Source organism: Lathyrus oleraceus, chromosome 5 (genome assembly GCF_024323335.1).
Source record: "Lathyrus oleraceus cultivar Zhongwan6 chromosome 5, CAAS_Psat_ZW6_1.0, whole genome shotgun sequence".
Classification (NCBI taxonomy): domain Eukaryota; kingdom Viridiplantae; phylum Streptophyta; class Magnoliopsida; order Fabales; family Fabaceae; genus Lathyrus; species Lathyrus oleraceus.
The window spans coordinates 18,592,707-18,607,890 of record NC_066583.1 but is presented as its reverse complement, the minus strand read 5'-3'; the positions used below and the strand labels follow the sequence as shown (position 1 = coordinate 18,607,890).

Genomic DNA, 15,184 nt, shown 5'->3' with positions numbered 1-15,184 from the left:
ACAATTTAAACAAGATCAATGGCTCAAAACCTGTCCAACACAACATAGGCGCTGGAACTCCGGTCACCTTCTCAGGCAAGGTTCACCCGACCGGTTCAGTCATCACCATCACATAAATTAAAAAGGAGGACATGATCTGAAATAAAAAATGGCGTAGAGCACGAATCTGACCTCAATTTTAACTAACTCCACATATATAGAAAGATATGAGGAGTTGAATTTTGAGGTGTGTCAACTGAGTTGCTTCGATTTGACCTCAAAGCAACTCAATCTTCTTGCCTATATTTGTAGGACTTCAGACAACCAAAGATCCAAGAGAATTGATTAGAATTAAGTGAGAATGGAAGAGAAGAAGATTTCTGAAAAATACCTTCAATGTTGTGCAGAATTGGATCTTGCTTGCTTCAAACTTGACTTGATCACACTCGAGGAGCTTGCAGAAGTGGTTTGGCAATGGAACAAAGCTTTGGATCCTGGAGTTTTTAAATCTCCAAATAGTGAGATTCAAACTCAATTTTCAAGTTGAAAATTCTCAGGTTTTCCTTTGACTTGTGAGGGTTTGAAGAGAGGGGGAAAAGCTGGCGCGCAAGGTGTGTTTGAAAAGAGCTCAGAGGCCATGTATTTATAGCATTTGGGATTGATAATTGCTCACTTGAAATTTTGCTAAATTTGGCAATGTCATGCACAAACTTGCATGGGCGTGTATAGGCCCATGAAGCAATCCTTTTTGATCCAATTCCAACTATACTGAAGTTCAAATGATGCTTGAATGGCAAGGTAATGCAATGTGAAGTTTTGGACATTTGATTTTTCCACTTGATGCATACCTGTTAAGACCATGCGCAGCCCTAGCAAACCTCATCCAAAATGCATGAAATAAGACTCTTTGGAAAGCTTAGATCAAGGGGAACAACTTCGATGTTGGACATTTTTTCATTTGGAACTTGGATCATGGTGAATTTTGAGGTGTAAGTTTGGAAATTTCAACATGTTGAAATTTTTTCTAAGTGTTAAGTCATATATCTCAATATTCCACCTTGCTTAACATTATATGTGAGCTCCAAATGAGAAAAGTGTCTTCATAAAAGTTGTAGCTCTTTCAAAGACCTTAAAAATAGTCACAAATTTCATGTCATTTGGATTTATAATGATAGAGTTATGCATTTTTGAAGTTGAGGAAAATCATTTGTTCAATGGTATAGGGCAAAAATGACCTATAATGTATCCTCATATCACATGCTCATAAAAGTTGAATTAGCTCTCACTCAAAACATAAAAGTTTAATTATTTATCTTGAATTTGATTTTGCAACTTGTGAATCTTTCATCTCATAAAAATTGAGAAATTTATGGCCTTGGGAAGTTGACTTTCAAATTAGGGTTTAGACAAAATGACCCATAATGTTTCAACATAGAAAATGATTTTCCAAGCAAAACTATCTCTAGATCTCAACATGAAAGTTGTTTGGAATGTCATTTAGAGTAACTTTTCTCTTGGAATCATTTTCATATGCTAAAAATTATAGGAGATAGGGTGTAGGGAGACCAAGTTTTGATCAGATGAATTCACCTGGCCAACCACCATCAACCAACTTTCTAACTTCCAATTCTCTTGACTTTATAGGCTCATGGTAGATCATATATGCATAAGATGATGGATTTTAAAGTTTACCTTGAGAAATTTGATCAATTGGTGAGGAAACTTGTTGATGAAGTTACTCAAGATACCAAGACAAGCTAGGGTTTCCAAGGCAAACTATCTCTAAACTCTTGAAGAAATACTTGATCAAAATAACATGTAGAGATCATGGGGACTCATATATGATGCTTTGGGACATTGTGGATCCTTCCTTAGTTGTGCTCTTAGCCATGAGGGTCTTAAACCCTAGATATGAGCTTGCTAGATCAATGGGGATCATGCCCTACCTACAAAAGAGTTAGGAAAATGCAAAGACATATTTTTGGTATTTTGGTTAGTAAAATGATAATATACAAGTATGATACAATCACATAGTGCTTGGTTACCTCTCCCAAAAGGAACCGAAAGAAAGAGGGGTAAGGAGGATGCCAAGGTATGATCCCAATGCTAATGCATGTGATGAAGTTGCATGAGGGATCTTAGGGTCAAAATTGGGGTCTTACAAAGGCCATCAATTAAGAATAGAGAAAAAGGCATGGCATAGAGAATAGTTCATAACACATGGATCATACAACTATACAAGCAAAAATTCCTCAAGAATAATTTTACAAAGTTCATCTAGTCAAAACATCAAATAAGATATATCATGATATCAATCACAAGACACGTAAAGCAATGGTCGAGGCTTTTTAAAAGTGGTCCTATAAGGAGCATACAAGTATGTTAAACCTTAAACAACTATGTCATGCATCAAGATTAAAGTAATGTTTAGGAGCAAGTTAAAAGCACATCAAAGTATCATTTTATGACAAAAGTTCACCTCATACAAGGGTTTAAGTCATTAGGATTCATGCCTCTAAGGTTCATACATTAGGGTTTCAAAGCAAGTCATCAACCATAAACATCCATGTACTTCGAGCACAAATCAAATAAGAAAGTTATCATCAGGTCTAAATCTAAGTATAATCAAGGTGTTCAATACATATGGATCAAAACGGGAGCAAATTAATCATGGGAAAAATTGAATAAAAACATACTTAAATGAAAAAATAAAAAGGAATTAATAATAAAGTTTTTTTTTGGATTTTTTAATATAAAATTAAAAAATAAATAACAAAATAAATGAGCTTTTATGAGGGAGTTAATATTCAAAACAAACATAATGGTAAAAAGAATGAGTTAAAATGATACTTTTATGAGGGAGTTCAAAATGAGCCTTTTTAACCTAACGAAGTGTGTCCATTGCACCTTCAAAATCACTTTCAAATAAGAAATAATGATCTCTCTAGCTTCCTTGAGTGAAAATATGGAAAGAGTGCAAGAATGATTCAAGTTTCTTTCTTGCTTGATGATTGATGTTTTTTTTTTTGTGTTGGAGCATTGCAATGAGGCCTCCTTTTATAGTGAATGAATTCAGATTTGGTGTAATGGTTATTTGTATTATTTAATGGATTTTGGATCAAATCTAAAAAAATGGTGAAAAGTACAAAAGTTCTTTTTCTTTTGGTGTTTAGATATATTAAGATCAAAGCAAGATCTATTTACAAAGCTCCAAGCAAAAGTGGTTGAGAAAAGTGATCTTTATGGAAATGGCAATGAAGCTTTATGGTAAAATGATCCATGAATGGTATGTTGTTTGGATAATGGTTTAAGCCCTTGTATAATGCATCAATGGTTTGCATAAAACACTCATTATGCTGAGATTTAGAAGTATCATAGGCTGAAAAGCAAGATCTTGAGGTTTGGCTTTGGTTTGAACATGAAACTTGACATGAAGATGGACTTTCCATTTGGCCTAACATTTTGATTTTCCTTCTTTGAAACTCCTAGGCCAAGTGTGATAAATTCATGCCAATGGGCTCTTTGGTAAAATTTTCCCATCCTGTACAACTTTCACGTTGGACATTTGAAGAGATTCAACTTGGAACATGGAGATAATTGGTCATCAACTTTGATAATCTTAACTGCTAAACACTTGGAAAATTTTCCAAGTGTTGAACAATTTTTCAACTTTGAGATCTCATCTTCATCACTTTATATCTTCCAATCCTTATGAAATATTTGGTTCATTCTTTCTGCAAAGTTGAAGTATGGAACATCATCTACAAGGACATCCTTTGAGCATGAAAAATAATGGCTTGAGGAAGAAGTTACAAACCAGTAAAGTGGGCTTCATGAACATGCAATCTCATAACTTAGAGAAACTTTGAAAATCCTAGATTTGACATTCTTGAGCTTTTTCTCGATTTTCTTGATCAAATACATTCATCAACCATATTTTCATGATTCTTTACTTGAGAAACCCATGGTTGACCAAAAAATCTAAAAAGTCAAACTTCGACCTTGAGCAGTTGACTTTTCATCAGATGAATTCCAAATCTTCAATGATCAATGAATCAAACTTCTTTAGTCAATTGAAGCATATGAATGGATCGTAATGAAGAAATTGAGGAATTGAATCATATTTCAAACCATTAGATCATGTCTTGGTCAAAAAGTAATATCAGAGCAATCTTGATCAAAACCCTAATTTAGGCATCAAATGAATTTGGAACTTGTTGATCTTGAATGAATGCTATCTTGAACTTGATTATGATGAATGGAAATCACTTGAGTATTATGGATGAATGAGAAGCTTGAACTACTGAGGAATGTCCATAATCTTGACCAGTCAATCACTTGAGCTTCTTAAACCAACATACCTACCTTGTGAAAGAATCAAACAAGACAAGACATATTTTTGTATTTTCATAAGGTTGGTAATGCATAAAAGACACACACATGAGATGTTTGATGATATACAAATGATGAAAATGAGATGGGATCTTAGGGGTAAAAATTAGGATATGACAATTTCCCTTATTTAAGTTTCTTCCATCAGAAGATATGAAGATTAACATCTTCGTCTGGACGAGATGTGAGAGACTTAAATACAAACATGCAAAACTTTGGCCCCTAAGGTGTCACTCAATGATATGGTATGATATGATATGAATGTAGACAAAGATTTTGTGGGGAATAACATCACATGGGAATAGCAACAAACTAATCTACTAGGAAATGATTAATATTACTAGAAAAGGATTAAAATTACTTGGAAAGGGTTGCAACTTCGTTGTAAAAACAAAAAAGAAATGTGATTTTGGCAATTGGAAAGATATGAACTTCACTAGGGAAGAAACTGTCAACTACCAATCGTAAGGTAGCTTCACAAGGGAGAGAAATATTACCTACTACCAAATATATGGTAGCCTAAGAAGAGGTAATAAAATCAGGAACAATATTGGATCGCAATAGATTTCTTAGATCAAGAGATGACCGCCTGTTCAAATAACGAGTCCAGTTGAAGAATAACAAACTTCCATTAGTAGAATATGATTTAGTTTCTTCTTTAACTAAATAATCCACTCATAAAAAGTAAATAAACCTCACCAACGCTCCGGGTTGTAAGCCACGAACGGGTCTCAGTTTCTTCTTTAATCAAGTTTTCCACTTGAAAAACATAAAATAAACCTCCCCAATGCTTCGGGTCAGCAACCACAAACCGATCACAGTTTCTTCTTTAATCAAATCTTCCACTTGAAAAGGGTAATAAACCTCCCTACGATTCTGGTCATAAACTATGAATGGGTCTCAGTTTCTTCTTTAATCGAGTCTTCCACTTGAAAAGGATAAGCAAACAAGCTCCTAAATGGGTAACCACTTTCTGAATTGATAACTTCACCGGGGATCGTTAAAGAGATGCGGGTCAGTTAATTTGCTAAATGGATTTCTCAAATAAAGAGAAAATCATATGTATGGATCTTCATCAAACTTCTCTCCAGCATTTACTAGGGAGATAACCATAATTTGATAATAGAATTACTGGGGAAGTTGTCATTAGTTGTGGTTTACATTGCATGAAGCAGATAAAACACTTGTAATAATCTTCGACAAACTCCTCTGACGAAATTTTCGGGAGAGATAACCATTTGATAATAAATAACTTCATTATACTTCTCTTTAAGACTTTCATAGAGATTACCATCTGATAAAAGGAAAATTGATATATTGATCTTCAAACTTCTCTGACGGAAACTTCTCGGAGAGATAGCCATTTGATGAATGGTAATTTAAGGTATTGATAGCTTCATTGGGGACAGACAAACTTCTTGTGAAGAGATTACCATTCGTCATTTACAAGGAAATCCAGGAACAAAACAAGTTTCTCAAATAAAGAGATCACTATTCGTTGTTGGGTATAAACTTCAAGGGAGTGTTGTAAAAACACTGCTGGGGAATAAAATTTGTCTTCAATGGGGAACCACCAATAGATTCTTCCTGACGGGGCACAGTATTCAAAGGTGCAAATAAATTCACTTTCAATCCAGGTTTCATAGCCTAGAAAGACTCAATCATTAAAATCGTCAGTGATCGGCCAATAAAGTAATAATAAGCTTGATTAGGAAACATGTTTCCAAGAAACCAAAGAACTGGCATAAGACTTTGGACCAAACTCCCCAAAAGAGACGACAAATTTGACGCCTTTTCGACTGACATTTGGTCATGATTCCATATTGCCAGTAGAGATCTAATTACAGTCCGTTAGAGTCCAACGTCAGAATGACCTTCAGTTAGAACAGTACTAGAACATGATGTTCGACGAATTGGCTGATTTGGACGAAGAAAGATTGGCCGCGGCCGAAATGCTGATCTGACAGAAGGAGCGCGTAGCCAAGGTATACAATAGAAAGGTAAGGGAAAAAACATTTGCTGATAATGATTACGTCTGGAAAGTAATCTTAACTATGGATCGTTGAGATCGAACCCTAGGTAAATGGTCGCCAAAGTGGGAAGGACCATTTCAGATAACTCGAACATACAGTAACAATGCGTATAAGATCGAAGAACTTGGTGGGGATCAAAGGGTCTTAAGGGTAAATGGGAAATACTTGAAGAAATGTAAACCTATGCTACAAGAGATCCATATCCAAGCATAAGATTCATTGATTCTTTAAAAATGTACCAAAAGGGCATTACAAAATATGGTCGACAGACCTACAAGAGAAATAAAAACAGAAAGAATTCAAATGGGGAACCTAGCTTTAAAATCCTCAAACGAGGTGATCTCGTGGCTAATCCTATTGTCAAGAGCGACCTTCTTCCCGCGTAAGTACTTGATGTCAGCCTCGATCTTAAGGGCCCTTTCTCCATGAGATATTCCCCTCAGGACGTCATTGTTGATCACCTCTTGCTTAAGAATTCCCTCAACCGTCTCCAAATAAGCTTTATGCGTTTCCACCTCAGCAATCTTTTTATTGAGTTCGGCGATCTGGGCTTGGTAGTCAGAGATCTGCTGATCGAAGGCTTCCCACCGACGAAGACGCTCTTCCTTCTTGTGTTTGAATTCATCGAGTTCCCGCTCACAAGCCTCACTGGAGTCCCATTCGATCTTCGCCTCATTGAGTTTTGTTTTTATCTGAAGATCAGCATTTTGTCAAAGGCTCAGGTCCTTGGTGAATTGAGTATAAAAGGCCTCAAATTCGACAAAATACTTGACCATTGAGGTAGGAAGATCATGGAGAGCAAGAGAGTCAAGAAGTTTGAAAACATCACGAGCAATCTCCCCTTCTCTTTCAAGAGCGCCTAGAAATTCATCATCCAAGAGTGACGCCTTCAGCTGTTGAAGGATGAAGATAACCTCGCCATGAAGCTCGGAGGAAGAACCGGCGATAGTAGATGGAGGTGGTGCATCAGTCGACAAACGACGCATTTGTTGCAATTTTCTTAGGGCCTCAATGGGATTCCTTTGTTTGATAGTCCTTATGTCGTCCGGGGTCAAAATGATGGTCGATGCATTTTCGTCATCCATATTCACATCAAGAGGTGGTGGAAAGGTAGGATTTTGAGAAGTCATTGGGGAACCATTTTGAAACTCAATTTGCCGTTGAGGGCTTAAGAAAATGTCGACGGGAGGATGTTTAGTCATATCTCTGGCCACGGTTTCGACCTCAATCGGGGAGCCCACTGGTCTCTGAAAGATAGAAGTGTTAGATCGCATGGCAAGTAGAAACCCTTAGATGATGGTTGTGGAGGCAAAGCAATGGGAGTTCTCTCTGAATCCCGGGGAGTAGGAACCTCTTCGACATCTTCCTGGACTGTCGGGGAAACCGTGGGAGCCACCTTCGTCGAAGTCTTCTAGGTTTGAGCCTTTTTCGGCTGCGTAGGGGTAAGAGGAGTTCTGAGAGGTGATTTTGATGGAGAAAAACTGTGTGAGTGCACACTCCCATCAGAATCTTCATCCCCCACCACAAGCACTTCTTCGGGTACCTGAATGTTGAGACATGTGGAGAGGTGATGAGAAGGTCTTAGCAAAAAACTTTTTCAAAAGAGAATAGGTAATACCTGCGGAGGGGGGTCGAAGGTGCCCGTTGCTTCGCCTGAGTCGGTTCAGTAGAGGGGGTGATCCTCTTTCTACCCTGATAGCCAAAAAACCGTTATTTTGGTATAACACCAATAAAAGAAGAAACTAAATTAGTTTACAAGTACCTTTTTAAGGGCTTCATCAACACGAGGCTTTTGTATTTTTTGGTCGGGAGCATTAACGGACAGAGGCAGAGGCAGTATATCGTCGGCGAGAGTGGAAATTGCATCGACCTTGTTTTGAAGAAACTGGTCACTTGGGAAAGCATGATTGTAGTAAGAGTTCCACCACTCGTCAAAATCTATGGTTGTCAGGAAAGATTGTTGGAACCTAAAACCTGGGAGTATGTAACGGTTAGTATATATGAAAAAACGGAGGCAAGCCTTGTGATCATCAGCTGTTAACGTTTGACCGGATCAGACAATGTCGGTGTCATGAGATACCAGAGGCTTCGGGACCATCTGGCTTAGGCCAAATTGACGAGCCACGAGGTTCGGTTGGTAACTCATAAAACCGAACCCCTTCGACCCTGGTTTAATCCTGTATGACAGCAAGGTAGGAGTCAGGAAAGCCCTTCATATTGCGTTCGACTGAGCTGCAGTTTGTGGAGAGTTATCGAGAAAGGGATCTTTGAACCACTTGGGGCCGTAGTTTCTGTCAGCAGATGGCGCCATGCCAAGAGCAAATTTGTCCGCTTCGTTGAACATATTCAAATATTTCATGAAGATACTAGTGTTTGGAGTCTCCTGACAAGTCGTCAAAGCCAACCTGGCTCCTTCGATCGGTCGATCTTTGTTCAGTCGCATGAGACGCTCCGACATTGTGTATCTTAGCTGATACTCAAAGGTAGCATTAACTAATGTTGTAAGAGCCACAAAGGGTATGACAGGTTCAGGGCTTTGGGAGTGTTAAAAAGAAGTTTCAATTTTAGGGTTGCTAGCCCCAAATCCTAATACAAGAAGGCCAATAGTAATTTGCCTAACGATACCTGTCCACCTCATGAATCTGGATCGCTAGAGCAATATAACATTTTTCTATATGCAATGAACCAAGATAGAAAACTTAGTGTGAGATCCACAAGGTAAGGAAGGCTATGTGTTCCTCGTCAGACACTTCGACAGAGCCCTTGTTTTGGTGGTCTTTTATATAGTTCAGAAGGATGGCCCGACCAAAAGCGAAAGTGTTCTCCATCGAAAGGGTTGGATCAAAGGTTTCCCACTGGGGCGAAAGGCCGGTGATCGCCGCCACGTCGAAGAGAGTGAGTGTCAACATCCCACAAAGCAGCTGGAGCGTGTTAGTAGAGCCTTCGCAGAAGTATAGGGACACCAACAACATGCAAGGATTGACACGGTGGGCGTACCTTGATACTTGAATAAGGTCGAAAATCCCGGCACTTCGCCATTGGTCTTGACGCTTTCGTTGGACCTTTTTAAGCCATTCCAAGTATTCCTTGTTGCCAGGAGTGAGTACGGATCAAAAAACCCTAGCTTTCTTCTCCATGAATCTAACGTCGAGCACGATAGATCTATCGAAAGCAGGAGGCATAGCAAGTTTATACCCAGGAAATAAGGGTGCAACGGTCCTTGGAGAAGACTTTTGGTCAGCAAGAGGTCCGTGGAAAGCCAATAACTTTTTGTCAACCACGAAAGGTATCACCATCTGGCATTGCCAGTTTTTGATAATAGCTTCATCAAATGATGTGGGTTGAGGAATGAGATTCATACCTTCTTTAGAAGAAAGTTTGAAGGCGATGGGATTGTGGCTAGTACCATAGGAAACAACTTCTTTGGCGTGAGAAGAGGAGACCATTGTGAAATAAAGCAAAGGTATGGAGTTTCTTGAGATGCTGGGTGAGAAATCGCAATGCAAAAATATATCTAAAGTTTTGAGCAAGAGAATACGTGAGTATGGAAGTAGAAAAGTGTGTGAAGAAGGAGAAAAGACTATTTATAGGCCAGTGGGGTGAACAGTCGAGCACTAAGTGATTGACAAGTGGCTGGCTGGGAAGTAATAAGAAGAGTTAGTGGGATTCGGTTGAGATCCCACGACCTAGGGATAACTGCTAATGATGATAGAGTGTCTTGGAAATCGCGCGGCCAAAAAAATTCATCATCACATATGAAGTCATGAGTAATGATAAGACAGCTAGCCGAAATATGGAACGTCAAAAGACCAGTTCCTCGATCAACGTGCTCATGTCAAAGCCAGCCTTTTCAGGGGCAATATGTTAGCTGACCAATTTCGGCTAGGGAAGAAAGCCAATTTCGATTAGGGGACCTGTCGGAGTCTCCTCGATAGGATGGTGAATGAGTCTATAGGTTGACACCTATAAGCCTCAGTCGAAGTCGAAGGGTTTGAGCGGTGAAGGAAGACGTGGGCACTCAAAGAGATTGTGGGTAGTTATTCGCCAAAATGGGGGAAGTGGACCGACGTGTGGCATCATGAGATGGTTTTGTAACCTCCAGACGGTTATTTTCAGCTAGTATTTAAACTAGTGTTAGGTGAGATTCTAGAGGTGGCATTTTGAACATTTGCAGTAGGGGTAAAGATTGAAGTATCAAAGCGTTTACGAGAAAAGAGTCAATCTCCTCATAAAAATGTACTTTGCCTCCATTTTATATTTACAAGTCATTTTATCTTATAAAGTTTACCTTTTGTCTTTCTTGCTTTATCGTTTATACGTTCCCTTTTTGCCTTACTTTTATCACGTTCCTAACTCATCAAAAGTTACGTTTACACCATTTTAAACCTTTCAAACACATCATTTACCAAAAAATCATACGCTCAAACACTAAGTCCAGAACTTTGTAGCCGGTCCTGCAAGTAACCCTCTTATAGGAAGGCTAGAGATTGTTGACGAAACAACAGATACATCTACACTTAGAAAAACATTCCACAAGAAAATATATATTTGTGGATAAGATGAAATTGAAATAAAAAATATCTATAGTTTATAGAAATGCAAGGAATAATGAAAAAAATAAACGGAAATTACATTTTAGAGGGAAAAAAATTAAAATACATAAAATGATAGAACAAATGATATAGGAAAAAAATTATTTATCAATATGATAATAAATAAATATATAAAACATTAATCTATCCACTTTAATTATATTTTACAAAAAGTTCATTTTTAATTTTTTGTTTGATTAAATTTTATTTTCAAAATAAAAAACTTAAAACAAATCAAAATTTACTTACACTCAATATATGATTAAAAATAAATATATACTGAAAGGAAAGAAAGAGATTATTGTAAACTATATTATATTGAATAAGTGATGTATTTGAATGGAATATAGATTAGATACATCATTTATTCAATAAATTTTAAAAAATATATTATTGATTCAAAAAAAAAATATTTTAAATAAAGAGTAGAGAGAATAATTATACAAGGACGGCCCACTACAAAAGCAAAATTCAAATCGCAAAATTTCATAAGATATAAAATTTCAAGAATTAAACTTATGAGAAGAAAAAAAACAAGTGAGAGACTTTGTGACAACAACAATATTTGATCAGTGCTCTTAAATTATAAAAAATATGTCACATCTCAAATTTAAATTTTAGATAAATTATTTCTTTTATATGTTAACATTTTATTTATATCTTAATTCAAGAATCTCCATCTGAATTATGAGCCTCGCACATAATATACTTAATTCAATAATCAAGGTTTATTTCCCTACCAAGACAAACCAAACTATAATTGAAAACATCAGGTTCCTTCACATTCCTTCACATGTTACTAATTCACAATCAATCATCAATGTGAAACTAACTAATCATTTAAAGCATAAAATCAATTGCTAATAACTTATATGATAACTTCATAAAACACATTAAATCTAAACAATATCAAATTGATAATAACTTATATGATAACTTCATAAAACACATTAAATCCAAACAATATCAAATATTATACCCATAAAATACATAGTTTCAAACCAAATACAACTTGTCTATGACGTTCTTTTCATCCAAATAAACGAACATAACAACAAGAGAATGGTATCGGATAGTTTAAACTAGTATATCAATATTCATGTTGATGGATGAACCACCGATAGAGGGTTGCTTGGACCTTCTACATGAGGCTCATTTGGATCGGACAATACTACTTCTCGATCCTCCGAATAGAAACTCCCCAGTATTATCTGAAAATCAACATTATCATTATGTAATATTATCTTAGAAGTGCAATATAAAAAAAATTCAAAATTCAAATAGTATATACAAACTTTATAAAATCAAATAGTGTACCTGAACTGAAGTAGCAGCAATCAAAACATCAACAATTTTACCACCAAATACATGACTATTTGATAATGAAACAAAAGACCCCTTTACTCCACCAACTCTTTTTTGTTCACTTTCATTTGTTCCAATAAACACAGAACCTTTTAGTGATATGATCTCAAATCGTCCCTAACAAAATCAAAAATTGACCAAACAAACTTGTTAATATTATTGAGTCATGTTATAAAGACACCTAAATTCGACACCATGTATGTAACACCGTATCACATACCAACACCATACAAATGTGCAATGTAGGTGTTATTGTGTGCTCTAGTGGTCAAATAACTTTTTTAAATATTTTTTTCCAGAGTATATATAAAAAGCTTCATAAAAAACATAACAATACATGCAATATTTTTACACTAACAAAATTATTAAATTATATTTCAGAGATATAGATAATTTAGAATTGTAGAACAAACCTCATAGGTAACAGTTTCAACAAATGACGGAGATTGAGAAAATTTTATTTTAGACACTGCCCCATTTGCTGATATAATGGTTACATTTTTTGAGAGACTATGGAAAAATGTTGTAATCTTCTCCAACACATCCTGAATATCAAAATATAAGAAAAATTAATAGTTGAGAAACAATAATAAACATATTATTAGAAGGCTAATAATAATATAAAAACAATATTATTTTCAATAGATATAGTGTTAAGACTAAGATTTTTTAGATGTTAAATAAATATTCATAAATGTTTTGGTTTAGCTTAATCTTAAACAAATCTAATATGATATAGGTCTCATATAGATTAGGTTATAGACTCTTTGATAATTCCATTTAGAGAGAGAAAAGGAGAGTAAGTAATTTTGTGATTAAATAACTAACTATAGAATACAAAATATTAGAATTCTTACATCTTGGTTATGAGATGTTTCATAGATAGAGATAGAGATTTAGTGAACTGAATTTCGAACTAATTTTATTGAAATGAATTTTTCTGATTAATTTTATCATAGAGATGTTGATCTGAAGTGTGATAGAAAATGCATTAATGTGACTCATGTTTAGTCAACTTCTAAGAACCTATCAGGTTCCTAAGCAATTAACTAAAAATAGTTATTTTAAATTAATATGCAATTAAATTGCAATAATAACAGGTAATCTAAAATATAAAATTTGATAGATATCTATAATCTCTAGGAAATTTGGTGTAACTAATAAAGAAAAATTCTTGAGACCAAAACTAAAATTTGTTTAATTTTTGTTATAAGTTATGATATGGAAAATATAAACAATTAAAATATTTGAGGATGGTATACTAAGAATTATGATTCAAGACTTTGGTATAACAAACTTTAGAGATTAAAGAAAAATTCAAAAGTCAATTAATGAGATATACACTTGTAAGAAATACACGTTCGAAGAACTTATAAGAGAGAGATGCTTGATTCAAGAATATGAAATCAAGTTCAACTATATGTATGTGTTTTCTTTTGATTAAAAAAATATCACTCTAACAAATAATTTATTCATAAAAAATTTTACCATTTAAAATAATGATATATTAATAAGAATTACATAAAAATATATAAACAAAATAATTAAAGATTAAAAAACACATAATTATTTATAAACAAATCATCAAATATTATTAACTAATTTTAAATAATAATTGTAAAAATTAACTAATACAGTACCTCTCCAGTATTCACGAAGATCATGTGAGACTTAAGTGAAGATATATCCATACCTAAAAAATATTTCACAAAAAAACATCATGTATATATATTTGTAAATAAGATGAAATTAACATAAAGAAAATATCTATAGTTTACAAAAATACAAAGGAATGATAAAAAGATCAATAGAAAATTATTTTTTATATAAAATTAAAAATAAAATACGTAAAAAAAACGAATGAGATAGAGAAATAAAATTATTTACCAATATGGTAAAAAATAAATAATAATAAATAAATAAAAATTAGATCCATTCACTTTAGTCTTAATTTACAAAGGGTTCATTTTTAAATTTTGTTTGTTTGACTAAATTCAATTCTTCAAGTAAAAAATTTAATACAAATCAAACATTATTTTCAAACCATATATAATTAAAAAAAATCATTAATCGGAGAGAAGAAAGGGATTACCGTTAATGATATTCATACATGGCTTTTTGTTGCGAGAACCGAAAGGCCGACCTCTACACTTCTTAGGAGTGTTGGTTGAGGTCGGAGGCAAAGGAGCAGTTGGAGAAAATGGCACATCAGAGTGGCTAATAATTTCAGACGGATGATTTATATGTTCAGAAGGAAGAGGAGAAAGATGGGGAGGATAGGTACTTTGTGAACCCAATAAATGTGGTTGTGGTGGTGATTCATAAGGTTTGTCGAATTCAGGAGAGAACTCACACTCGTTCCTTAATCCAGATCTCGACATGATTTTGGTGGTTTCGATTTTACACTTCGGCTACAAGTATAGTAGCAACATTTGATGTTATCTTTTCGGCTGCGCTTATGTTCTTTTGATGCAATATGTACACTTTAGTATGAATTTTAACTGATATACCCTAACTTTATAGCTATAGTAACCGTTACAATGAATAATACCCAATTTTATGAGTATATTCGTGTTTAGGTGAATTTTGGTGTTATCTTATATTTTCTATGGGCCTTGTTTGTTTTTATGGGCTTTCTAGATTTTTTTTATGTGTCCTGCTTTTATACTCAATTTTTGTTTTCTCTTTTTTTATTCATATATATATATATATATATATATATATATATATATATATATATATATATATATATATATATATATATATATATATATATATATATATATATATATATATTGGGTCGGTCAATGGCCTAAAAAATCA

General features: G+C 34.6%; 1 protein-coding gene across 1 annotated transcript; it reads right to left on the bottom strand.

Moving 5' to 3' along the window:
• Positions 1–11,982: 11,982 nt before the first annotated feature.
• Positions 11,983–14,868, bottom strand: LOC127084198 (AT-hook motif nuclear-localized protein 10). The gene is made up of 5 exons (XM_051024602.1): positions 14,454–14,868; positions 14,002–14,054; positions 12,775–12,906; positions 12,314–12,478; positions 11,983–12,207 (listed from the first exon to the last, which is right to left on the bottom strand). Exons 1-5 carry the CDS (start codon positions 14,740–14,742, stop codon positions 12,094–12,096), a joined length of 753 nt encoding a protein of 250 aa, XP_050880559.1. The 5' UTR covers positions 14,743–14,868; the 3' UTR covers positions 11,983–12,093.
• Between the last annotated feature and the right edge of the window lie 316 nt (positions 14,869–15,184).

Bases quoted from the DNA above. Each gene is read 5' to 3' on its own strand.
- LOC127084198 (XM_051024602.1), bottom strand. From the start codon at position 14,742: ATGTCGAGATCTGGATTAAGGAACGAGTGTGAGTTCTCTCCTGAATTC. The intron at 12,479-12,774 runs GTTTGTTCTACA...TGATTTTGTTAG, and splicing joins TTGAAACTGTTACCTATGAG to GGACGATTTGAGATCATATC. The intron at 12,208-12,313 runs GTACACTATTTG...GTTGATTTTCAG, and splicing joins TTGCTGCTACTTCAGTTCAG to ATAATACTGGGGAGTTTCTA.